We start from the raw sequence: 24,765 nt of genomic DNA on the forward strand, positions 1-24,765 counted from the left end.
TTACTAGTACAGTAAAAAAAAAAACTGCTGTCCTGTTTCTCCTCTAGCCATGAACAAAGCTTTGTGCAAAATTTCAGCCAGTCTTAATGGGCCTTAATACTGTTTACCTGGGACTAGATGGTGCAATTGTAATCATTCCATGTACAACGTAATCCCTCTTAAAAGATATTAACAAACTATGCAAAGAGGGAAGAATGTCAGTAAGTCAAGCATGAGCATTTTTTTGTATTTCTGCATCATTGTTCATATCATTGTATTACGCACAGAGGCAGGCAAACACACCCAACTAGGGAAAGGTTTTACTTGAAAAATTGACACCTGTAAGTTTCAGTATTTTATTAAAATAGCATCTTCAACCACTGGTAACCAATAATACATTAACTTTTTTCTCCCTGGAATATGCACAACACAGTAGTGATTTAAAATAGCATTTATCCATGATAGTCAGTGAAAATATTTCAAATTCAAGTGTGCAACTAGAACTAAACAGTTGAAAGAAAAGTTTTAAAGAATACATAAAGCTCTCCTACAGCATTTTTATAATTCTATTAATACTAAATGCCAGTGTTTTGAATCACCTGACAGTACGGCAAGCTTCTTTTTTCCTTTATGCATAGTATCTCTCCTTTAAAGTACCGGCTTTATAAATAAATTGGCATTTTGTCATCTCATCTGCAGCTTCACAAAGAAACCAGTAAATAAAACTGTCAAGGACAGTCACAACAAAACAATCTCACGGCAAGGTATAAAACTTGAGAATACTAAAAAAAAGATGCATCTATCCCAATTTTACATAAAAAGACAGGTTTAAAAAGTGCAAGGCAAAGATTGCAGTTTTCTTAATTAGGCACATCCACTTCTTTAAAGCAAGCTTCAGAGTGAAATTCCAGTTTTTTCTTCTTCATGATACCTGTTCCTGAAGTCTCTTTAAAAAAAGACAAATTACACCTTCTCAAATGTAAGAGACATAATTTATTTCCTGTTGAACTCAGCAGGTCTTTTTTAGTTATGTCTGGTTCTTCCTTTTTTTATCCTGGCAGGTTTGGGTTTAGGGATATACTGATTATTTGCTTGATATTCCAGTTCTTTGCGGAAGTAATGAATTGCTTTATTTAAGCCTTCTTCCAAAGGGACCTGTTTCCAAAGAGATAAGGTAAATCCAAATGAACAGCGCTGTTTAACGTTGGAGCTATGAAAATATTTCTCTGGTCATGAAATCTTTTGTCATCATTGCTATATCACAAATTGGTTACATGCAACAGATGCAATCACAATCTATTAAGATATCGGGATATCTCAACAAGTGACCGGCAGATATTTTTCAGAGTTCATTCCTGTGAAAGTGGTGTGTAACTATCTAAGTTATTCAGAACCAAAAATGGGCAGCAACCTGCACTCTTATGGGCCCCAATTTGCCAAATTTCATTCCTTTCATTCCTTTCACCGAAGTAGCAACAAAGGATTATATACTGGGGGGAGATGTGGGGAAAGACAGTGCCTTCCCTCCTAATGCATCTCTTCACCTTCCCATACTTTGAAACATCTGTGTCAGGAAAGAAAAAGTCGACAGTCCCATATTCATCAACAGTAACGGCAACATTTCTTCTCTGCCTCTCCCCAGCTCACCCTAAAGAGGAAGCCGTGCATCTACCAGTTCATTAGGTCTGCCATGCAGAGACCATAGGCCACACTGAGGTCTATTCGCCTACTAATGTTTTTAATGAAATCACATCTAAGGATGTCATGTAAGCAATACATACCACAGGATCCCAACCAAGTAGTAACTTGGCTTTCCTAATGTCAGGCTTTCTTTTCTGAGGATCATCTTGTGCTTCTGAGAGAAACTGGATTTCACTTCCACTGCCTGGAAATTCACACAGGAATGTTACGTTTTTGCTAATGTTTATATTTTCAGTTTTTGTGAAAAGGCCATGTAAGATAACTTCTAACGTCGTCTGTTTCTCAGATATTCCAAGGCCAACCACTTTAAGGGCGTATAGATTTCTCCTCCTATCTTCAAACTACTCCTCCCCCTTGTTTTTTGTTTTTTATGGTTCACATCAAATCTTCATCAATATTTGCATCATGTCCCCCAAACAGTTTGCAACTATTCCTGCACTCTGCAGGGGGTTGTACTAGATGACCCTGGAGGTCCCTTCCAACTCTATGATTCTGTATACCAGCAAGGACAGGTATGAGATATGTATATTTTAATTTATGTTTTAGAGCAGTGGTCCCCAACCTTTTTATCACCAGGGACCTGTCAACGCTTGACAATTTTACTGTGGCCGGGGGTGGGGGGGGGTAATCTTTTGTCGAAGGACGTCACTGCCGCCGCCTGAGCCTCTGCTCTACTTGCTTTCCCGCTGGTGCCCCTGACTTCCCGCCGCCTGCTGGGGGGCGCTGCCAGCAGCAGCTGTGCAATGCCATGCCGAGGGGGAGCCCCAGCCATGGTGGCCACTGGAGAGCACCAAAGGTGAGCCGGTGGCAGAGTGTCTGGGCAGCCCTCAAGGCAGCAGCCAGGGAGGAGGACGAGGAGGAGCCGTGGCCCGGTACTGACTGATCCACGGACCAGTACCGGTCCCCAGACCGGGGGTTGGGGACCACTGTTTTAGAGCATTTATATTCGACCTTTACCTCGTGGCCGAAGGCAGCTGTACAACGCTTAAAAACATTTTCGGTTTAAAAGCAGAAAGGAAACATACTCCAAATCTCCTCCCCTTCCCTCCTTAAAAGATGCCTACCAGTTCAGATTCCCTCCAAAGCCTTAGCAAACAGGCAGGCCTGAAGTCCCTCCCCTTTCAGGAAGCCCATTCCACAAAGCCATGATGAAAAAAGACCTGGGCTCTGGTCAACGCCAGATGGACCGCTAAATGGCGAGATAGCAACAGATGGGGGCCTGACTTTGCTTAAAAGTAATTATGCTTCTTACTTACCAACTAGCTTCTTAATTAACTGGGCAAACTCTAGGATGGTGTGCTCTTCTGGATTCCCCTAAGGATACAATGAGGATTAATTTAAAAAGAAACAGCCTTACTTTTTGGAAAAAATTGTAGGATTTTTTTTAGTAATACGATTGCTAGCAGGATAAACGATGCCCCTGTTGATTTGTTTCAGAGCTACAGCTAACAGCAAACACACATGATTTTCAGATAGCTTAAGGCAACTTTCCTTTGGACAACAGACGCTTAGGATGCAGTGGATCATTATAACCGTTGACAAGAAAGTGTTGACAGCCAGTTGTGAAATGTTGCCAATGGATGCGAAGAACACAGAAACAGCAAACAATATGGTTTCTGTATGTTCATAGATTCTCAATGGCAATTACCTCCAGTACTTCACTTCTATCTTTTATTACCCATGTGCTGCATGTAAAATCAGCAGAGTAGGTAGGACCATAACCCACAGAACTGCATAGCACCATAAGGATTCTTTAACACCAGTTTCAATTGACTGTGGAACTATTTTGTTCCCCCTTTCCATTCACTTTAATCCACATTAAGGAGAAAACTGGAAGCCAAGCGTTTGCTCACCAAGTTAACAGGACTGCTGACGTTGCTGTTCATTAAGGCCACCAACCCGTTCACGAGGTCACTGCAAAAAGAGAGGACAACCTCACTTGAGTCAGGAGTAATTTCCTTACACATACATTGCCTGAACTTTCAAGTGTATTGCTTAAGTCTTTCACATGAAAACATTTTTACACAGTGGTTGATGCAAGCAAAACAGAAGAACCTATTAGAAGCCTTCTCTCACCACTCCACTAATCTGCTGAACCAGGGGTGGCCAAACTGTGGCTCTCCAGATGTCCATGGACTACAGTTCCCATGAGCGTCTGCTGGCTGAGGTTCATGGGCATCATAGTCCATGGACATCTGGAGAGCCGGTCCACCCTGCAGTGAAGCCTTCCTTCAAGTTAAGTTGGTCTTCTTCCAGCAGAAGTCCTCTCAGTCAGCTAATGAACAGTATTTATCACAGAAAAAATTAGGAAGTTTAGTAAAAAGTCCAAGTATAGAGGAAAGGTGTTTACAGCCTCAGATCAGGCAGTGACGTGACATGAGCAGGCCAAATCATTCTCTACAACTATTTCTAGCCAACTCCGAAATGGCATCTTCTATATGTAGGAAGCTTCAAACTGGTGTATATATCCTGGTTGGGAATGTCTTGTTGCATGGATCACCTGCTGTAACACTTGTTACCTACAGAGTATCAAAAGTTACATGTGTTTCTAAGTAGAACCTCTCAAAGGAAGATATGAAGAACCACGTGACTGCTCTTCCTATATCCCCCAATGGGTCCCTGGTAGACAGCAACACTGTTGTCTGCTGGAGCAGGTGGCTAGCATGCTCTACACACATAATGGATATCCTCCTCCACCACTGGGAAAATTGTGAAGCTATTCTGCACTCTGATTTATACCACGGCAAAGCAGCAGTCTGGCATCCTGAAGAGACTCAAATCATGTCCTTTTAAATGTTCTTTTGAGTTTTGGGAACAAAAAGATGTCTGAAGGGGCACGATGAGGGCTGTAGGGTGGATGGGGTAAGGTTTCCCCAATGAGATTCTCATGATACTGCCCTTGCAACCTTCAAAGAATGAGTAGCAGAATTGCCTTGATGGGAAAAATAACCCCTCTTGAACCTTTCTTGGCCTTTTTCTCACCAGTGCGTTTTTCAGTTTTCTTTAAATAATACGTGACCATCTTGGGTCCTTCAAGATCATCATTTTGTATGGCATGGATGTTTTGTTGGCAATAAATCCATGCATGTATGAACTGGAACCTCAGTAGCAATACATACCCTTGTAGATTTAAAATCAATTTTTGAACTCTCGTCAAAAAGCTCCCTGAGTTTCAAGAGCTGTGTAATACCATCATTTGCAAAGGACACACGTAGAATCATAGAGTTGGAAGGGAAGAGAGTGGTGTTCCTTGCAACAAATGGGGAAAGCTCACAAGTTGGGGCCAGTTTCTGCATTTGTTACAAGGAAGCTCAGACAAATAAAATGCTCATGGCCTGTCAACATTAAGTGGCAAATGGGCCCATTCAAACGAAAAGTGAAGACTAAGTCAATCCTCAGTGCCCAGAAGTTTAATGAAACTTTACTACTAGTAAGAGTTTCATGTTTAGTGTTAACAATGTATGAAAAATAAAGCTAGTTCACAAAAGGTGTTGTAGAACAAATATAATTTTAAAAATCAGCTATACTATCTGACTTTAGGCACATCCATATAAGCCTGTAGCAGCAAAAACGACAACAGCAGTGGCTTAAAAATTAACCAGTTTACTATAAGTTGAGCTTTCACAGCTTCAAACATTTCAGGAGCAATTATTAGCAGAAAGGAACTTCTGCTGGCTAAAGTGAAAGCTCCCCTCCCCAAATTCCTCCTTTCCAAATATAAACTGCAGATCCAGGCTAAAACACAAGATGGCAGTGATGCATGAGAAAAAGCTGAAGATGCAACTTTGGTGGGACTTTTAGTATTACCACAACAACACTCAGGTCTGAAACACAAGAACAAAATTCAAGTCCAGTGGCACCTGTGAAAGCAACCAAATTTGATTCATGGTATTAGCTTTTGTGTGCAGGCACACTTCTTCAGATACACTGCAATGGAAGTTACCAGTCCATACATATTGTGAACAGCCAATTTGCATGCAACACAATGGAGATGTTTAACAGATGCAAGGACCAAACAGAAATGACGTTCTTAGTTTAGACAGTCACCATTTGGTTAGATGTAATTCTGGAGGGAAATGTAGTGAAGCAAATATATCAAATTGGAGATAGGTGTGTAAATGTACCCTTCTTAATTGTGGAATTCTGAGAGTAGATATTGTGGAATTCTGAAAGTAGACCCTGTGAGTACTCTCCACCCATCTCCTCTCAAGTATGGAGGTAACTAACAGCATCCTTTTCTTTAAGGTGGGGTGACTGGTTGGGCAGTGTTATGTCTCCTCTGTCACCAGACCAGAGAAATATATTCCAATCTACCATTCCAAATTACATTACATTCTATTATCCACTGCAATCACTATTCCGATCTACTAACAAATACAACAAAATTATAAAGAGGGTGCATAGCCCCTTCTTGGTGAGAATACAGATGTAAGGAGTGAATGAGATTAGCATGTGTAGTGAATAAGAAATCAATATCTCTATTAAGCTCAATTTTTTGGGGGGGGTTGTTCCAAGTATTGTAATAACTTGGGGCCATTCGGCACGAGTTCAAAGTAGCAGGAGTGTGGCAAATTGTAATCGCTACTAATTTGCAGTTATGTACGACCTCGCACACAATCTGCCACACTCCTGAAACCGATCAGCAAAAAGCGCTTCATTGTAGCGCTTAAAGGGAAATCCCAAAAAGTGGATTCACCCTCCGAAAAGTGCTACACTCTTGCAAGCAATCTGCAACAGTTCCAAAAAAGACCTGTGCGTTCCCATTGTTGCGGTTTCAGCAAAGTCCCTCCCCCTGGCTCTCTCTTCTGATCTTCTGGCGAAGCGATCACCATTTTTTTCTCTCGGAGCGAACGGAAAGCAATGAACCAGTGAGCCTTCATTTACCGAAGGCTCAGGGAGCCTTGTGATTCTTAATGTCAGATTTGTGTCCATTTATCCACTGATGTTGAGTTTGACCTGTTTGCACTATGTAGAGAACAGAATAGCATTATTGGCATTTAATGGCATATACAACTGAGAGATTGCTCCTACCTCTCCTGTTTCCAGATGTACTGGTAACTCCTGAGTGTATCCAAGATTTTCTGGGGGTATTACCCCTGGTTTTCCAGAAAAAAACTGGATATATTTGGGAAACCAAAATATACCGTAAAAAGGCCAATAAGGTATTTTTCTGGCATATTTTCAGCTTGGGGAGATCTGAATGTATACCCTTAGAAGATACTTTTTCAATCAGTAGGTTTCCAGTATAAGGTGGTGTCTATGTATCTATCATGTGCTTCTATGGTAGAAAATGCATTTCTTGCATAGATTACTTCATTGCCAAGTTGATGACAGGGTGAAAGTTGTTGAATGCCCGGTCAAATATGCCCAGGGCTTCTTTACCATGTGTCCAGATATTAAACAAGTTATCAATGTAACTCAGGAGAGGTGTTGGAGCGTAACAACAGGGTCTCAGTTAATTACTGTCAACATTCCACTATTAAGAAGGGCACATTTGCACATCAATCTCCAAATCTGATATATTACTTTGCTTCACTATGCTTTCCCCCAAAATTAAATCCAAACAAATGGAGATCACATAAACTAAGTTTGTTATTCCTGTTTGGTCTTTGTATCTGTTAAACATCATTATATTGTATACTAATTTGCCGCTCACTCTCCACCTATATGTATGGACTGATAGCTACGATTTCAATATATCTAGAGAGATGTGGGTGCACATGAAAGCTTAAACTATGAATAAACATGCTTGTGCCAATAAAGGTATCTGAATAAAACTTGGCTGGTGAAAAAGGTGCCACTGAATTCAAATTTTGTTCTAATGAGATATATCACGAAAAAAAGGGACGGTTCAAAATTATTGTAACAGAAAACAGAACCTATCCCGGGCTATACTAAACAATTTCACAATAAATACAAATAAACGTTTCTTATCTCTTCTTTTATATATATATATGTATATAAGAACAACCAGAACGGCCTCTAGATTGAACCCAATTGAAAACGGTTCAATCTAGAGGCCGTTCTGCATATTTCATATTTGGGTGTGAGTAGTAGACTGAGTTATCTTGACCTCCTTCCTCGCCCTTTGGTAGTGGAGATGGGGGGGGGGGGGTTCTGCCATGTTCTGGGATTTTATGTTTTAATGAGACTTTAATGGACACTGTAACCCACCACGAGCCAGCTTTGGAAGTGGCGGGAAATAAATCAAATAACAACAGTGGAACAGGCTTCCTTGGGAGGTGGTGGGTTCTCCATCTTTGGAAATTTTTAAACAGAGGCTGGATAGCCATCTGACGGAGAGGCTGATTTTGTGAAGGCAGGTTAGAGTAGATGAGCAATTGGGATGTGAGTGCCCTGCATAGTGCAGGGGGTTGGACTAGATGACCCATGAAGTCTCTTCCAACTCTATTATTCTATGATTCTAATAATAATAGTATTCCACATATTTGTCATGCTGTGTTCCAAAAACCCTTGCAGGGTCAACAACAAGGGGATTTCCAATAGGTCTGTGAGCCCTTGCCAGAACAGAGGACAAGCCCTTCATAAGCCATCCAGTTAACATGAAAATTGAGCCTTCTCAATTCTCCTGGAATGGGGACAGGAACTCTCTCCTTCAGGGAAAATGGATCAAATCCCCGCCCCTCCCCTCCTTCTGCTGAGGAATTCAGAGGGCTGTCGTAAATTACAGTCACCCCGATCACCTGAGAAATCTAGACAATGTACTGATCGGTCACTGAGAACCTACAGCTCAAGCGGGTTGAATGGAGCCAAGGAAATATGCCAGTGCAGGCGTCATAATTACTTCCAGTATAAAACTGAATTGGCTTTTATTTTGTTTTTCAGTACAAAAGAGTTCAATATAGACAGACTGTCCCTGCACAGACCTCAGTAGCTGATGTTAGTTCTCATTTGAATATCTGAAGGTCAGGTTATGTTATGCAGGTTTGCCCTCACACACCTTCTGTTTCTAGGGCTGCTTCCACTCAGTGAAAACTCTTGAGTTATACTGTAAATGCAGAAGAATTTGCAGAGGCAATAGAGCATTCACAAAGAGATTTTATTTGCACTTTCCTTGCCTCAGCCCTCCTTAGCTGCCACTCTTCCTTGCTGGAACCAGAAGGCTTTTAAAAATGACAATAACAATGTAGTAGTTTCCATATCTCTTTCTTTTTGATTTTTTGGTTGCAGAACAAAATGAAAAGAATCTTTTAAAAAATGAAAGCGACAAACCAATACAACAGACTGCGGTCTACATCCTACAGGGTAACTATTACCGTTTTTAGAAGCCCTCTAGTGGAGAGTGGAGGGAAATGACCACAGCAGGGACTCAACTAAGGAAAATCATACATGAAAATACACATTCCCATCCACAGGTGCTTCACACTGCGATCTTTCCAAAAACATCATATCAAACCAGGTTTGGGAATACTGCAGAAAGGAGGGTGGAAGCCTAGGAACAGGACAAGAGCATGACATGTGGATGCTCCACAAGAGTGCTGCAGTAAGGAAGCCAAGATGGAGCAAATCAACCACGCGGAAAGAGTCCCTGAGCAACTCTGAAAGTTTTTCCTGGCCTGGTCCCACTCCTGTTCACGACTACTTAACATCATGACCAAGTTCCTTGCTGTCTCTGCAAAAAGTCCCTTGCAAACCAGGAGAGAGACTGGTTAGAATTTCAGATTCTGGGCCCTATAGAATCCAGTTACCTCTCTAAGACTTGGATCACAAGAAAAGTTTATGAAACTTGCCTTTTAGAGTTCAGCCAATCTTATGGTATTGCTCTTTTTGAAATAAAAATGTATAAATATTATACACATGTATAATGTACGTATGGTATTGTTTGAATGATGGAAGCCTCCATTTGGCTTTTCCCAAACACTCTGAAAAGGCAAGGCAAGTCAAAATGAGAGTGCTTGGGATGCAAGTTTCTGCACTGGTGTTCTAAAGTTTAAACAACCAGGAAGAAGCAGAAAAAAGAAGATATGTCTTCAGTTTGGGAAAAAAATCATAAGTTGAAAAGTTACGTGGTTGATGTCACTGCAGGGCTGTTAAAACAGCCTCAACACTTCCTTTATGCTCTTATTCTGTTGTTATCCTGCAACAAATCCTACAGACCCTTCAATATACCAGTCAGGAGGACAGAAGGAATGTACCTGACATACTGGAATGCTCTTGTTTGAGTGCCAGGCCCATATACCTAGGGGAGAAAAGAAAACAAAAAAATAATTATAATCCACATTACTGGTGCATGATGATGTAGGACGGTCAACAAGCAACAGGCAATTATGACCACTTGGCCAAGGCATCAAGATGGCAATACTTTCCAATTGAAAAAATGGGTTTAGAGGGGAAATAGTGTATCCACCCAAGGCATTTTTACCTCTAAAAACACTTTTCAAGTGCCTCCTTATCAGCTTATTAACTTTAACCAGCAGGAATGATTACATGCATTCTAACAGTAAGAAAATTAGCTCAAGAACACTTCAAAATATTTGCCACAGTTCAAAATGGTGAACATGGTTTGCTTGGGTAACTTAACATCTAGAGTTTGGTTTTCCTAGCTTTTAGTCTCAATGCTAGATATGTCAGGAAAAAGGCAGCTTTTAAAAATGAGATGGAATCTTTTGAGAATAAATAAATACTTCATACTGAAATAGGCACGTGGCATGGAGGGAAAAGAAGTAACGAAGAGTATTTCCAGTGACTTTCTTGACAGTTTTATAGCCTGAAGAAAATGCATTCCTATCTCCTTTTCTAGCACCTAAATAAGCTTAAGTGGAGAGATTGGGAACATCCTGTGCCTTAGCAGCACTCTTGCCAACTTGAAGAACTTTACTGGCACAGGGTTGTTTGCCAGAGAACAAGACATTTCAATCTTCCGCCACTCTTGGGTAAATCTCAGGAACTTTTATTATACTTCAAAATAAGTGCAATACTTCGATACATCCTTGTTTAAAATTCTTTCAGAAAAAATTAGGGGGGGGGGTGTTGATTATTGTTTCACCACACGTCACATTCTGGACTGGTAATGTTGGAAGGGGGGTTGTGCTGTCTAAGGGTTATCCTACAACTGTTTTTATATACTGTTATTGGGTTTTTATTGTTTTTTTTTAATTGTAAATCATCATGAGCCAGCTGGGTCTGGGAGTGGCAGTTAAGAAATCAAATATAAATAAAAATGCATAAATCTCTAATACAGAGGTTACAAACAGCACATTAGGAAACCAACGAAGAGTGAGGATTTTAAAACTCTATAGGAATTTCTCATTTTTCTTCTGTATTTATAGTGTTTACAATACAAGAGTGCTAACGAAAGCACAGGACTTTGGGTAGCATTTGACAAAACCATCTAAGCCAGGGGTAGTTAACCTGTGGTCCTCCAGATGTCCATCGACTACAATTCCCATGAGCCCCAGCCAGCAAACACTGGCAGGGGCTCATGGGAATTGTAGTCCATGGACTACCACAGGTAGAACACCCCTGATCTAAGCAAATGGTTGGCACATTTATCTCTCGTTGACTACAGAGCCGATCTTCAAGTGTGAACCACTTTCATATCCCTGAAGGTCATCTCAAGAGCAAACAGTTTCCACAGACCATTCATATAGTTGGTTGAGAACCGAATAATCAAACACACACAATTCTAAGCTGAGCAACAGAGGCTGGCTCTCATCGATGGTTAAGAAATCTGCTCATTTATATCTCCTTCACGCATCCAGTGGATGTTACAGAGGACGAGGCGGTGGATACCTACTGTTAAGGGCTCTCCCTGAAGAGCCTGCAGGATAAAGTTACTGACAACCCGGCCATCATTCATGTGCATCCGTGGACCAAAAGTATTGAAAATTCTTGCAACTCTGACTTCTACTCCTTCCTGAAATAACAAGAGAGCCAACGTTGGTATTTTTTTAACCACTGCTAACTGAAGAAACTCAGCAATAGTAAGATGGCTTGTGAGTAAGTGTGAACATCCAGTAAGCAGCTGGAAGGTGCTAAAGGGAGACATCCAACAACAAGTCCCCGCCTAACTGCATGAAGCAGAAAATAATGCACTTTGTTTAGTATCAAAGCAAAATAAATCTTGCTGGCCAAAGTCAGTCACCTTTTTGTCTGTCCATGCCTCCAATGAGGTTATGGTAAGTTTTTTATGATTCTATCCTTCCCATTTTATCCTCACCCTGTGAGGTTCGTCTGAAAGATACCAGCTGACCCAAGGCTCTCTCTTTAAAGTAACCACAAATAAAATGGACCAATTGAAAACAAATTTCCCATATGATTCATACTGAAAACCACAGCAGGATAATGAAAGTGAAATCACTCCATGACTTTGAACCTTGACTTGACTATGGTAACGTTGTGCTTGTAATGTCTTTCCATGCTCAGCTATCTTGGGCAATCATGTGGTATCAGAATCATGTGACAGGAAAGAGCGAACAAAGACCCTGGTGATTTTATAACTCTGGTCCCTCCTTCCTGTCACAAGATTCTGACATCATAGCAGCTTAGTGAGGCCTATGCTTACTGGATCCCATGTCTGGAAAGGGTGAAAGACACTGCCCTGGAGCAGGGGTAGTCAACCTATGGTCCTCCAGATGTTTATGGATTACAATTCCCATGAGCCCCTGCCAGCAAACTCTAGCAGGGGCTCATGGGAATTGTAGTCCATGGACATCTGGAGGACCACAGGTTGACTACCCCTGCCCTAGAGGACTGAACAGGAATCCCACTAACAATTTTAGAGCAGCACCAAATCAAAAGCTAATTGTGTCATGGTCCAAGACTTTGAAACAGCAAAGCCAGCATCAAGCCTTTTACGATGTACAACAGACCACTGACTGGATCCAATGGTTCCCTCCTAAGCCCTGCCCTCATAACCTCCAATGGAAGGGAACCTAATTCCATGCATTTTAATCACACTGCCCTGAGAGTCTTACTTTACTTTAATTCTACTTTAACCTTAGGATACTCATCAGAATTTAGTCAATATATATAGTATACAGCACCTAGACATCTGCTGACATCTTTTTGGGGTATTAACAACAACAACACCAACAACCCCTTTGAAAAAGGCAACAATTTCGTTTTCATCTGTATTTTTCCAATACAAACATTCCAAATACCTGCTTCATATAGGCATAGCACATTGTTTCTGCAACTCTCTTTCCTTCATCGTAACAAGCTCTAGGTCCTATGGGATTCACATGTCCCCAGTAATCTTCGTTCTGCGGGTGAACTTCAGGATCTTAAGGAGAGATGAAGACGTTATGAGTTTTGTCCTTTAGCCCTTTAATATAGAATGCATGCTAATCCCAGTTCTGTCCTGCAGCTGACATTGCATCCGAGATGAATACCCTCTCAGAGGCAATTCTAGCCAACATTTCCCTTCCTCGTTTTCAGTTAAATCTTTCTGGAATTATTCCAGCCCGTCACGAATCACATACAGATAAAGACATAATCATACTAAACAATCACGTTCTATTATGTATCAATGTCAACAATAGCAAATGGAGTCCAGTTAGAGGAAGGACAAGACTTCCTTATACTGGTCACACAACTCAGTTATAGCCACACAGATGCTTTTGCAGAGCATATTTAACAGGCAATTTATCCATTAAGATTTGATAAAATACAAGCTGCCTTTTGTTCATTCTTAGTTTTGGCATACAGCTTTATTATTTTGCCTTATTTAATATAAAATACAATGAATTCTATATCTATCTATGTATAGAAGATAGGTAAGACACACACACACAACAACTACTGTCACTTCATTCTATTCCTGGCATGCCTTTTCCCTCTTTCTGTAACTATGACAAGCAGATGGAAAACAGATTGATGCATGTATCTTCCAAGTTGCTTTACAATGGATTAATGGACAAAGGATGAACTTAAAAGGTCTATAAAGAATGCACATAAGTGTGTTAAATGGCTTTATGAAGGGATGACAGCAAAATTCACAGAGAACAAGAAACTGAATTGGTAGAAAAGTACACAGCAGTACACAGCAAAAGACTGCTGGTACAAAGCATGTGTAGATGTTAAAATACTGGATGCCACCCAAATCAAGCACTGCTAATATGCCAAGCCCATTTCTTACCTCCATACACTTCAGAGGTGGATGCGAGAAGAAGCCTTGCTCCAACCCTCTTTGCTAACCCTTAAAACAGAAAAAAATATATTATAATGAAAATGTGGTTACTTCTTTAACTTTGAACCAGCTCGAGGCAAGAGGGTTAATGGTAGATCTCCCTTAGAACATGCTCACTTCTCTTTCTGAAGCAAATCTAGCCTTTTGTGCTTGAGCCTGGGTGTCACTCCTTTTATTTCTACAGTGGAGGAGCCCCTGAAATAAATTGTCAGGATTCAAGGACACCCAGAATTGATGTCCGCTGGCCATGCCTCCATGTCGCACCCACCGAAAACACCATGTCAGCGGAAGTGATATTACCACCCACACCCTTCACCTTCCATTTGCTCCCACCCCCCACCTTTACTACTACTATGGTGGCTCTGTCTCATGTAGGCTGGAAAATACAACATGAACTGAGAAGACAGCAATTGAATCCTCCCCTTTGATTATTACACCATGTTCTACCCACCTAGCCCACCGGGTGGAGATGGCCACTCCCCAAGCATGTGGCCAAGTCCAGTAAGGCAGATAGGGGAAGGCTGCGGAATCCAGCGAAAACTCCCATGGACCCCTGTTTGGGAATCCCTGCTCTATGCCATGTAACCAAATTGGCATTAGCCAACTACAATACAACCTCATCTTAAAACATATGCACTTCAACCTGCCTTGTACCTCACAAATTTTAGAACCTCTTATGGTCAAGGCCCTACATGGTTGTAACAATCCCAAATGGTGTCAAGACAGAAGATTATTGAGACACCAGGATGGAATGAAATGGGCATATTTATATGGAATACAGAAAGGCATGATAATTATAGAGCATGCACAAATAGGTTTTCTTCCTTCCCATTATGCTAAAGTGATCCATCAGTAATACATCCATGGTAAAAAAGGTAAAGGTATCCCCTGTGCAAGCACCGGGTCATGTCTGACCCTTGGGGTGACGCCCTCTAGCGTTCTCATGGCAGACTCAATACGGGGTGGTTTGCCAGTGCCTTCCCCAGTCATTAACGTTTACCCCCCAGCATGCTGGGTACTCATTTTACCAACCTCGGAAGGATGGAAGGCTGAGTCAACCTTGAGCCGGCTGCTGGGATAGAACTCCCAGCCTCATGGGCAAAGCTTTCAGATTGCATTTCTGCTGCCTTACCACTCTGTAAAGGTAAAGGTATCCCCTGTGCAAGCACCGAGTCATGTCTGACCCTTGGGGTGACGCCCTCTAGCGTTTTCATAGCAGACTCAATACGGGGTGGTTTGCCAGTGCCTTCCCCAGTCATTACCGTTTACCCCCCAGCAAGCTGGGTACTCATTTTACCGACCTCGGAAGGATGGAAGGCTGAGTCAACCTTGAGCTGGCTGCTGGGATTGAACTCCCAGCCTTATGGACAAAGCTTTCAGACGGCTGCCGTACCACTCTGCGCCACAAGAGGCTCTTAAAAAATGCGCCACAAGAGGCTCTGTAGTCACTACAATTATCAGAATGTAAAGTTAAAGTATGCTGCATTCTGAATGCAGTTTAACAAATGTAAAAAAAACTGTATGAATCATTGCTATAAAATAAAAATCAACCAAACAATGAACAAGCACAGAATGTACACAAAGATCACCATTACAGGAATAGAATATTTGTGGTCTGATACATTACTGAACACATTCAAAATTGAAATGCTGAACTTCACTTCAATAAAATCACAACAAAATCTTGATATAATTTTAGAATTTTTGAACAAAAGGAGTTAATTTAAATTTAAACTCACCTAACATGTTCAGTGTCCCAATGGTATTGGTTTTTAAAGTCTTGATAGGATTATACATGTAATTTGGCGGAGAAGCTGGAGATGCAAGATGATAAATCTGGTCCACTACAAAACAACAGAAGTTAAAACAATTACATATATTTCAACAACCCCTGATTTTATAACCCCTGATTTGCTGCTTGAATGGGTAAAGTCAATTTACAGAAATCCACTGCAATTTTTTTCTGCGGTGTCTGATGCAGGCATCAAGTGATAAATACACACATGTAAGCCAGTCAAACCTTAACAGAAGGAAATTTGGGATGGATATAAGACCTAGGGAAAAATTCATTGGTGAATCCAATACTAGACAATTTTTCTGCCAAACTCAGTAAACAGATGATACAAGTAGTAGGCAATAATTTACTATGGCAGCAGATTCTGGACAGATGGATGTAAAAAAGTAACAAATATTCAGTCCATTTCACTTTCCGTGATTCAGGGAGCATTGGAAAACTTTTGTAATATGCAAACGATACAAGAAGGAAGCCAACTCATTTTTCTATTCTACATCTTTTTGTAACTGGCAGAAGGTTTAAATTGGAGCTACCAGCTGAACAACTCTCCATTCAATTGAATAAATTACACTGATGCAATAAAAACCACACTTGGAAGAGAGAAATAACCTTTCCTCTATTTATCTGTTCCATGTGGTTGTCTGAAATAAACTGGATAAATACTTCAGACGCACAAATTGACTTTTAAACCACTATTATAGGGAAATGTTTGTTTAGAGTTGGTTTGTAAATTTGAAGGGTGAGCTTTTGCTGGAAACAGTCAATTTCTGCCTTCTTCTGTATTTTCTCCTTGCCACTGACATACAGCAGACACTCTGAATTGTGTGATGTCTCACACTGGGATTACCATTCATATACACAACAACAATAAACTGTATACATTCATACCCAGCCAAGGCTGGACCTAGCATTAAAAACAGTCTGCTAGTTTAATAGTGTCCCACTGGTATTATTTAACCAAAAGCAATTAATTGTATAAATGAAGTGCTGCAGGCCATTAGCAAACTCCAACTGTACAGCTACACCCCATGATCCAAATGCAAGAGTGGTCAGACAATCTAGTTACACTGGAGTTGGATGCAGGGGGTGAATGCCAGTCTGTAACTATTTCAGTGACAAGGGAAAAGTGTGCTTTCTTCCTTGGATAATATTTACTACGTGTCATGGTCTTACAATTACAGAACTAAAGGCAATGGTTATTCAAACAACAGCTTCATTTTACAAATGCATTTAAAGCTTGTCAGAGCTTTGACTTCACACTGCATGACGACTGTACAGTATCTGTATAGTCATTATGCAGCAGGGAAGCAAGACCACACTGGTATAAAGTCTACAGCAGTCTTTCCCAACTTTTTTACTGTTGAAAAACTCCTGAAACATTTTTCAGGCTTTAAGAAACCCCAGAAGTGGCACGATCATGGTTGGGAAGCATAGTGGTGTATGTGCCCACCTGGGGCCCTTCCCACCCCCTCCTGGCCCATCATTGGTCATTTTGGGAGAGAGGGGAAATGGGTCAATATGATCATAAATGGTTATATCACCTGATAAATGTTTAACAATTTTTAAAAACATATATAACAATTAATTAATTCCCACCCATTCAGGAAACCCTTCCAGCACCATCAAGAAGCCCCAGGGCTTCATGAAACCCTGGTTGAGAATGCCTAGTCTATAGGTAATGCATGTGTATTTGTTTGAATGCAAAGAAAAATACTGAACATATAAAACCACTACACATTGGGGGCATCACACATGAATGGCTGGCATTAGCTCTAACAGAGTCATGTGCAAGTAAACTGCACCTGGGTGCAATCCTACTGTCCCCTCCTGTGGATATTTTACTCACATCCCCAGATATGTGAACACATTTCTGGGATTATTTGGGGCAAAGAAAAAGGACAACATACTCTCTACCCCTTATTTGTTCTCTCTACCAGCAACATTTTGATTTCTCTTTGTAAAGTACACTGAATTCTAGGGGATTGATTGGCTGTCTTGACAAAGGATTATCATTGGCTGTATCTGGTTGTGACACAGATGTAACAGAACTGATTTTTGCTATATATTCCCTGTCATGTAAGAGGATCATAGTCTGATGGAAGGGTGCTTGCACTCGAATGCTCACGCCTTGAATAAATCTTTGTTGGTCTTAAAGATGCTACTGGACTCGGATTTTATTGTGCTACTTCAGACCAACACGACTACTCATTTGAATTTACCTTTTATTGTTATCCATGCGGGTGTAATGATGATTCCACCCGTAGTTTTACAATGGTTCCAACTAATCTCTCCCAACATTATAGCCATGATTCTGAGTGGGTAGGCTCTACTCACCAATCTAAAACATATCCCAGCTTCATGCCCTACCCCTTCCTTGCTTCCACCCACGGTGAGCACTAAAAGCTGCACAATTCCCACAATATGGTTTGACGGAAATTTTGCCAGCCCCACAGAGCTATTAGTAAGAGAGACGGCACAACAGAATCCATGCAGAGACAACGTAGCTTGCGGGAGACAAGCTGCTTACCTTCGATGTAGAGGGGCTCTACGACATCGTGATTAATCAGTTCGAAGTTCTCATGGCCGATCCAGTGTTCCACATTTCTTTTCCTGCCCGTAAAGAAGTTGTCCACAACTGTAACTTCATGGCCATCCATCATTAGTTTGTCAGTAAGATGAGAACCCACAAACCCTGCTCCTCCAGTTATCTGCATTAGGATAGTTGGCATATAAATTTTTCTTCTCTTTTACAGAATAAAAGACACAGCAAAGTCTACAAACATTGAATGCATTAAAAGCAGCTGTCAGAATATAGCTTAACTAGGCAAATGGGAAAGGGGAGAAAGAGGCAAAAAGAACCCCAATGCTGCTTGGATATTTCCCCCCTACTAAAATGCACTCTGTCACTTCCTATAACCCCGAGTTCTAAATTCAGAACTGTTAACTTAGAAGTAAGCACAAAAATAAAACTGTTTTTAGTGTGTTTCTTCTGCAAACAATTACCTCCCCCCCCCAAATAAATAATACATTTTTTTGTTTTCTTTCACTAGGCCAACACAAGATCTCTCATGTCCAAAATGCTTGTGTTTCTTACGTACAGGATGGCATTTTGCAATCCTTCCATAACTGAAGCACAGATGGGTAACAGTTTTCAGAATGCAGCAGCCACCCACCACCAACACAGATCAATAATAGAGTGCATGAGAACCTGCTCTCTGGACCTTGGATGAATTCTCCAGGCACATAGTTCAAATTGTAGGTGTGGAGCTGCATGCTTGACCACAGCTACATGTAATACAAGGTAATACATGTAATACAAAACACTGCACACCAGGGAAAGAGTTTAAGTTCATCTCCATGGTAATGACAAGCTTTCTATGGATCCCGAATTAGAAGGCTGAATGTCCAGCATGAATGCGAAAGGTCCTCAATTCAGTTCTCGCCATTTTTAGCAGAAGTAATAGGTGTAACATCTTCCTCTAGCTCAGTGGTTCTCAACCTTGGCGTCCCAACGGCAAGTGGGGTCACCTAGCCCCTTCCACAGGGTTGCCAGATTGGTGGCTGCTGTGGCAGGCGGCAGGTGGCGGTAGCAGGGGCAGCGCCAGAGCACTGGCTGCCTTCACACTGCCTTGATTGTTCTGCGCCTATGCGCATGACATCCCCCGCACGTGCATGCGCAGCCCCCACTGCCGCTGTTGGGGTTGCGGCCGTAAGACGGTTGAGAACCGCTGTTCTAGCTGACATCCTGGAGAGCTGCTGCCAGTCTATAGACATGACCAAGTGAAATAGCCTGACTCAACACGAAGCAACTTCATCTAATGCAGGGGTGGCCGAATGATGACTCTGCAGATATCCATGGACTACAATTACCATGAGCCTCTGCCAACTGGCCATGATCTAGTGGCTGTACCACAAGCTACTTCTGCACATTTGCCCCATGGAACGTTACCATGTAATATAGCTTAAAGATAAAGCTGTCCCCTCTTAGTTTGCGCAACATACAGTTTTTGCTTCTCTGACCTCAGGTCTTGTTTCACACTGCATTCCAGAGGGTACAGAAAACAACTGAGTACTATTGAAGCAGACAAATGGGCTTCAGTCTGAGGTAGCAACTTCTTAATTTAGGTAACAGCCAAACTCATTACTCAGCTCAGGAAATCCAAATAGCAACTGTGGATTTAAGTGTCTTTACGGATGCTCTGAATAGGTTTTCTGGCAGTTACTGAAAATATTAAACACCTCTGATAATGTGCTGTCTTTACCAATTATCTGTTCAGACTGATGAAGAAAAGAAAAATAGATCCGATTATGAGAATAATCATACGTCTTTTGAGCCTGACTTTCCTCTTTTAAGATTTAATTCAAATAGCTGACAAAGCGGCCAGGAAAATAAATGGTATATTTAATAGTGCCCACATAACAATTCATTTTTAAACAATGTCAGCAAAGGTAACAAAATTTAGTACAGTATTTTTTTCCCCTCAGATGGAGTCAAGGCACCCCTGGAAGGCAGAACTACTGTGTTAGAGCTGCTAGCGAAAGAGCATTCCCGTTCATTCAAAGTCTGCATTAAAGATTTACACAGTGTAGTTTTTCACATTTATAGCTATAATCTTTCTGCAAAATTCAATTCTACGTAGCAGTAAAGCTGTAGACTGACATACAACCTGCCAGGAAGAAACTCCAAACCTTCAAGGTTGCTGAATCTAAGCTCCTTTTATTCCTACAAATTACTGTAGCATGTGAGAGATCTGGATGGTGGGATGGGGCCAAAGTATATGCAAAGGATGAAGCACCATCAGAAATAAAGCTCTGCCACCTATGTAACTCTTGTTTTTTGGAATTTAGACGGAAGAATGGTTTCTGGTTTTCATGGGCGTTACAGGCTTGCTAGTGACACTTTATTATATTTAGTTTTAAACAACACTGTAAGGGTAGACAAGGGTAGACAAGGGTAGGATAAAAATACTGTGAAGGAACCTACCACTGCAGTTGCCTTCTCAGGCCCTGCTTTTGGTGCCCTTGCCTCCTGAGATGGCAGCTATCAATCCAGGAGAGGGCTTCTAAAATGTGACATCAAAATTCTAGTATTCTCTTCCCAGGGAGATTTCTCTGTCCCCTTCTGATGCCATCTCCCACCAGCAGGTGAAAACTCTGTTTTCCCAGTGATCCTGCCCTTCCTGAACAATATTTAATTGTTTTCTTATGTTTTTGTATGTGTGTTTTAATTCTGGTTTTAATGACATGGTCTTTTTCTTGGGTTTGATGGCTTTTAAAATGTATGTGTGTTTTTAATTCATTAAGCCACCTTGGTGGCCCTCTTAGGAGGATAGAAAGCTGGGGTGTAGCTTTTAATGAATTAATATTTTTGAAAGACTTAAGAAGGAACATCCCCAAACCTCCAAACTCAAGTTTGTTATCCAAATTCTGTACTGAGCCTGAGAAAGGACATTTACTCATTTATATTCGTATTTATTAACCGCCATTGCTGGACCCAGCCGGCTTGTGGCGGTTTACAATAAAAATCTTAAAAACCCACATAAAACATAATACATAACAACAACCCAATACTGGTGGCATGTAACAGAGCTCACTGGGACCTTTAGGGCTCACTGGGACCTTTATTGGCTTTTTCTTTTGAGTTTTCAAAAGCAGCTTCTGTAGAGTTTTCAGAAACTTGTGACTCAAGTACTGACCAAAGAAATCTGAAGCACAGGATGCTCCTAGACCAGTCACAAGTTATATATATATATGCCCTCCAGCGTTTTCACGGCAGACTCAATACAGGGTGGTTTGTCATTCCCTTCCCCAGCCATTACCATTTTACCCTCCAGCAAGCTGGGCACTCATTTTACCGACCTCGGAAGGATGGAAGGCGGAGTCAAACCTTGAGCCGGCTGCTGGGATCGAGCTATATATCGAGAATATATATTCATTGTCAAGTTGTGACAGATTTATGGCGATCCCAGCAAAAGGCATTCAAGGCAAGCGAGAAGCAGAGATGCTTTCCCCTGCAGATTCTTTCTTGGTGGTCTTCCCATCTCCTAACCCACCTTAGCTTCCAAAACTCTAACAAAATGAGGCTACAGCACATCATTTGAGATCCGAAATATGATGCTCAGCAACTTAGGAAGCATGATTAGGGCACGCTCAGCTTCCAGCTACCTTTTCCTGGAGACTTGCTGAAGCATGATTTTTAGTTTCTCCTTGTTTATTTCACTACTATGTTTTATTGTGCAACTAACAACCTTTGGGATGAAGAGGGAGGGGAAAACTTTAAATAAGTTCTTTCCACACAGAAATTATCTGACTTATAATTTTTTTCCTTCATTAACTTTATATGGATATTTGAAGCACTGATTGTTTTTTAAAGGTACTAACTTACCAAAATCCTTTTACGATCCTTCTCAGATAGGAACTTCACCGGTGGATACTTCTGAGTAAAACTAAGGAACATTTCAAAACAGAAACAAGGATTTAAAAATTAGTAAAGCGGGTAGACTGTTACTTCTCCATGTGGGTACTCTGGAAAGAAACACAGGAGAACTGGAAATCATTTACTTGGCACTTTTATCACATTGCATACTTCAGTTTTTAGTGCTGCCATACTGATGCTCAGCTACATCACTGTCCATTGATGTCTGACATGCTTTGCATGAAATGTGTACGATGACAGCAGAATATAAAAAGACATGGCTTTCTCCAAATGCTGCATTTCACACGGTCAAAAAGAACAAAATCACTGATTTTGGAGAACTGAAATCACTTTGTGTATTCGTCACAAGAGAATGAAAATGTTTAGAAGGACAACTCTTCCAGCAAATGTTCAGTGCTACAGTTTTGAATAAAAATGCTTTCAATAGAAAACTTGTTTCACTTTGTGTGGTGCAAACTATCCTTATAGAGGTTAAGGGACTCTATTGTTCAAGCAGCACAATACCCTTACAGTAGAACAAAATACTTTTTAAACATACAACTCTCTTGTGGGAACTTACAAGCCAAGATGTTATTTGAATGAAAATTTTTTGCCCTTATCAAATGTTCTTGATGAAAAATGCTAGATTCCACTAAAGTCAAAGAACATCTGTAATATTCCAGAACAGCTATTTTTAAAAACTGAAGGCTTATATTTGATACTAAACTGCTTATTAGTATTGATATATCCCATTAATTTTTAAAGATACTATTAAAATTTGTTTATTGGGTGATATGACTATATGTGGTCATGTTGACCCACTTGCACCCTCCAAAAATGGCCAATGATGCGCCTGAACGGGGTGGGCAGGGGAGGGTCTCTGGGTGGACATGTACACAACTATGCTTCCCGACCATGTTCTGCATGATCATGCAAACTTCTGAGGTTTCTTAAAGCCTGAAGAATGCTTCAAGGGTTTTTCAATGGTAAAAAAGTTGAGAAAAGCTGATCTAGATTTTACTGAACTGATATAGGAGGTATCTATATACGAATGCTAAGACCTATGCTTAACCCTGAATTAATCCCAAGCCTGCATATCTCAAGGATATGTACAGGGCCAATTCTGAAACTTGAATTGCAAATAATCAGGAACAGAAACATTTCCCAGTCCAATTGGCTCTTTTCTCAAACCTGTTATCTGTTGATATTTATATTTATGTAAGTAGCATCCCTTACTCATAGAATCATAGAGCTGGAAGGGCCATCTAGTCCAACCCCCTGCTCAATGCAGGATCAGCCCTAAGCATCCTAAAGCAACACAGACTGAACATCATACCAGCCTGGCACACATCAACTACCATTTGGCTCCTGTCCTCCCAAACTGCTACTTATACTTATTAAATATTAAATCTCTAAAAGTTGTTTATTAGGTAGCATACAATATAATAGAACACTATTAAAAACAAACCAGAGACACAGCCCCATTGTGACGGATCGAGGACAGAAGTTTCCCTAGCAACAGCAGAACCAATAACAGTGACAATCTGAACTAACCAATGGGAGTTGAGTGGTGGAAGACCAGGTAAAAACTGACTGTTGGAATGCCAGATTTTGAGGACTGACAGTTGGAAAGTGGGAAGTTGGGAGTGAGAATGATTTTTTTTTGGCTTTGTTTTACTAGGAATGTAAAGTGAAAATCTGCAGAGTTTTTTAGCTTTCTAGTCTGAGTAAAAAAGGCATCAAAGTATCCAAGCAGAATTTCCTGCATCTAGTGTGAAATTAGATTGCAGCAGAGTACGTTATATGTTATAACCCTGCAGGACAAAGGGCTTTCCTCGGGCATGTATATTGTTTATAAAAACCATGCTTCAGTTGTGTTACCTTATGAATAAATTTATTTCGATTTATATCCTGCCACTTTCACAGAGTGACCCATGGCGGGTTACAATCTAAAGTCCTCATACAAAACCCCATAAAAGTATAGTTTCATTCTTGTTCACTTTTGAATTGTTCCTTTTAGTTTACCTCATTATCTCTCAGTTATCAATCTAGATTTGGATGGATTTATATGCAGGACCAGATTCTACCCCTTTAAACCTTTTAAATTCCTACTGGATCCCAAGTCTAGTGTGGTAAGCAGGAACTGGGGGTGGAAATGTTTGGAGGGTGGAGGTGGTACCCAGCCACAGGAAAATGTTCACGTCCATAAAGACAAACAATATAACGTTGAGCAAAAAGAGGCCAATAGTTGAGACAATACAATCTTTCATGGTAGTTTAATCAGCTAATTATACCCAAACCAGAAAATGACCCATCAAATTGACTAAAAAAAAAGGCCATATCCAGACTCCATGGAGCTAGATAACTTATCTAAGAGCTAAAACCTAAATTTGCTTTTGTGTGTGTGTTTCCTCTTCCTTTGATGTTCTGTTTGTTTATTTGTACAGAGTATATTTTCTTTTTGGGATGTAAATTGCACTGAACACAATAATAGAAAAGTAATCTATAAATATATTAAATAACACAGTGGCATAACATTGGGCCTTAACAGTCATGTTGCTGTTAGTAACAACCACTAGATCATGGATTCAAAACAGTAGATAAGATGAGGTCACTTAGCACCCTTGCAGCTTCTGATTAATACTGAACCTGCAGCATAACACATTTACAATTTAAACTGGTGCAAGGGAGAATGCAGGAGAAAGCTAGTATTCTAGGCTGAAA

General features: G+C 40.8%; 1 protein-coding gene across 3 annotated transcripts in view; it reads right to left on the reverse strand.

Annotated features, from left to right (window-relative positions):
* Positions 1-321: 321 nt before the first annotated feature.
* The window catches only part of UXS1 (UDP-glucuronate decarboxylase 1), a 41,758-nt gene continuing 17,314 nt past the window's right edge, over positions 322-24,765 (reverse strand). Inside the window, exons 1-12 of one of the 3 annotated variants that reach the window (XM_077343603.1) lie at positions 23,510-23,584; positions 22,012-22,072; positions 18,154-18,334; positions 15,571-15,675; positions 13,781-13,840; positions 12,804-12,925; positions 11,438-11,557; positions 9,837-9,880; positions 3,534-3,594; positions 2,937-2,994; positions 1,761-1,864; positions 322-1,134 (exon numbers count right to left, since the gene is read on the reverse strand). In XM_077343603.1, coding sequence (XP_077199718.1) covers positions 1,003-1,134; positions 1,761-1,864; positions 2,937-2,994; positions 3,534-3,594; positions 9,837-9,880; positions 11,438-11,557; positions 12,804-12,925; positions 13,781-13,840; positions 15,571-15,675; positions 18,154-18,334; positions 22,012-22,072; positions 23,510-23,526 — 1,065 coding nt within the window. In that variant the 5' untranslated portion in view covers positions 23,527-23,584 and the 3' untranslated portion in view covers positions 322-1,002. Of the gene's footprint in view, positions 1,135-1,760; positions 1,865-2,936; positions 2,995-3,533; positions 3,595-9,836; positions 9,881-11,437; positions 11,558-12,803; positions 12,926-13,780; positions 13,841-15,570; positions 15,676-18,153; positions 18,335-22,011; positions 22,073-23,509; positions 23,585-24,765 lie in introns of those variants that run through there. The other 2 variants (XM_077343604.1, XM_077343602.1) reach the window with 2 other exon arrangements.

Source organism: Paroedura picta, chromosome 6, assembly GCF_049243985.1.
Source record: "Paroedura picta isolate Pp20150507F chromosome 6, Ppicta_v3.0, whole genome shotgun sequence".
NCBI lineage: Eukaryota > Metazoa > Chordata > Lepidosauria > Squamata > Gekkonidae > Paroedura > Paroedura picta.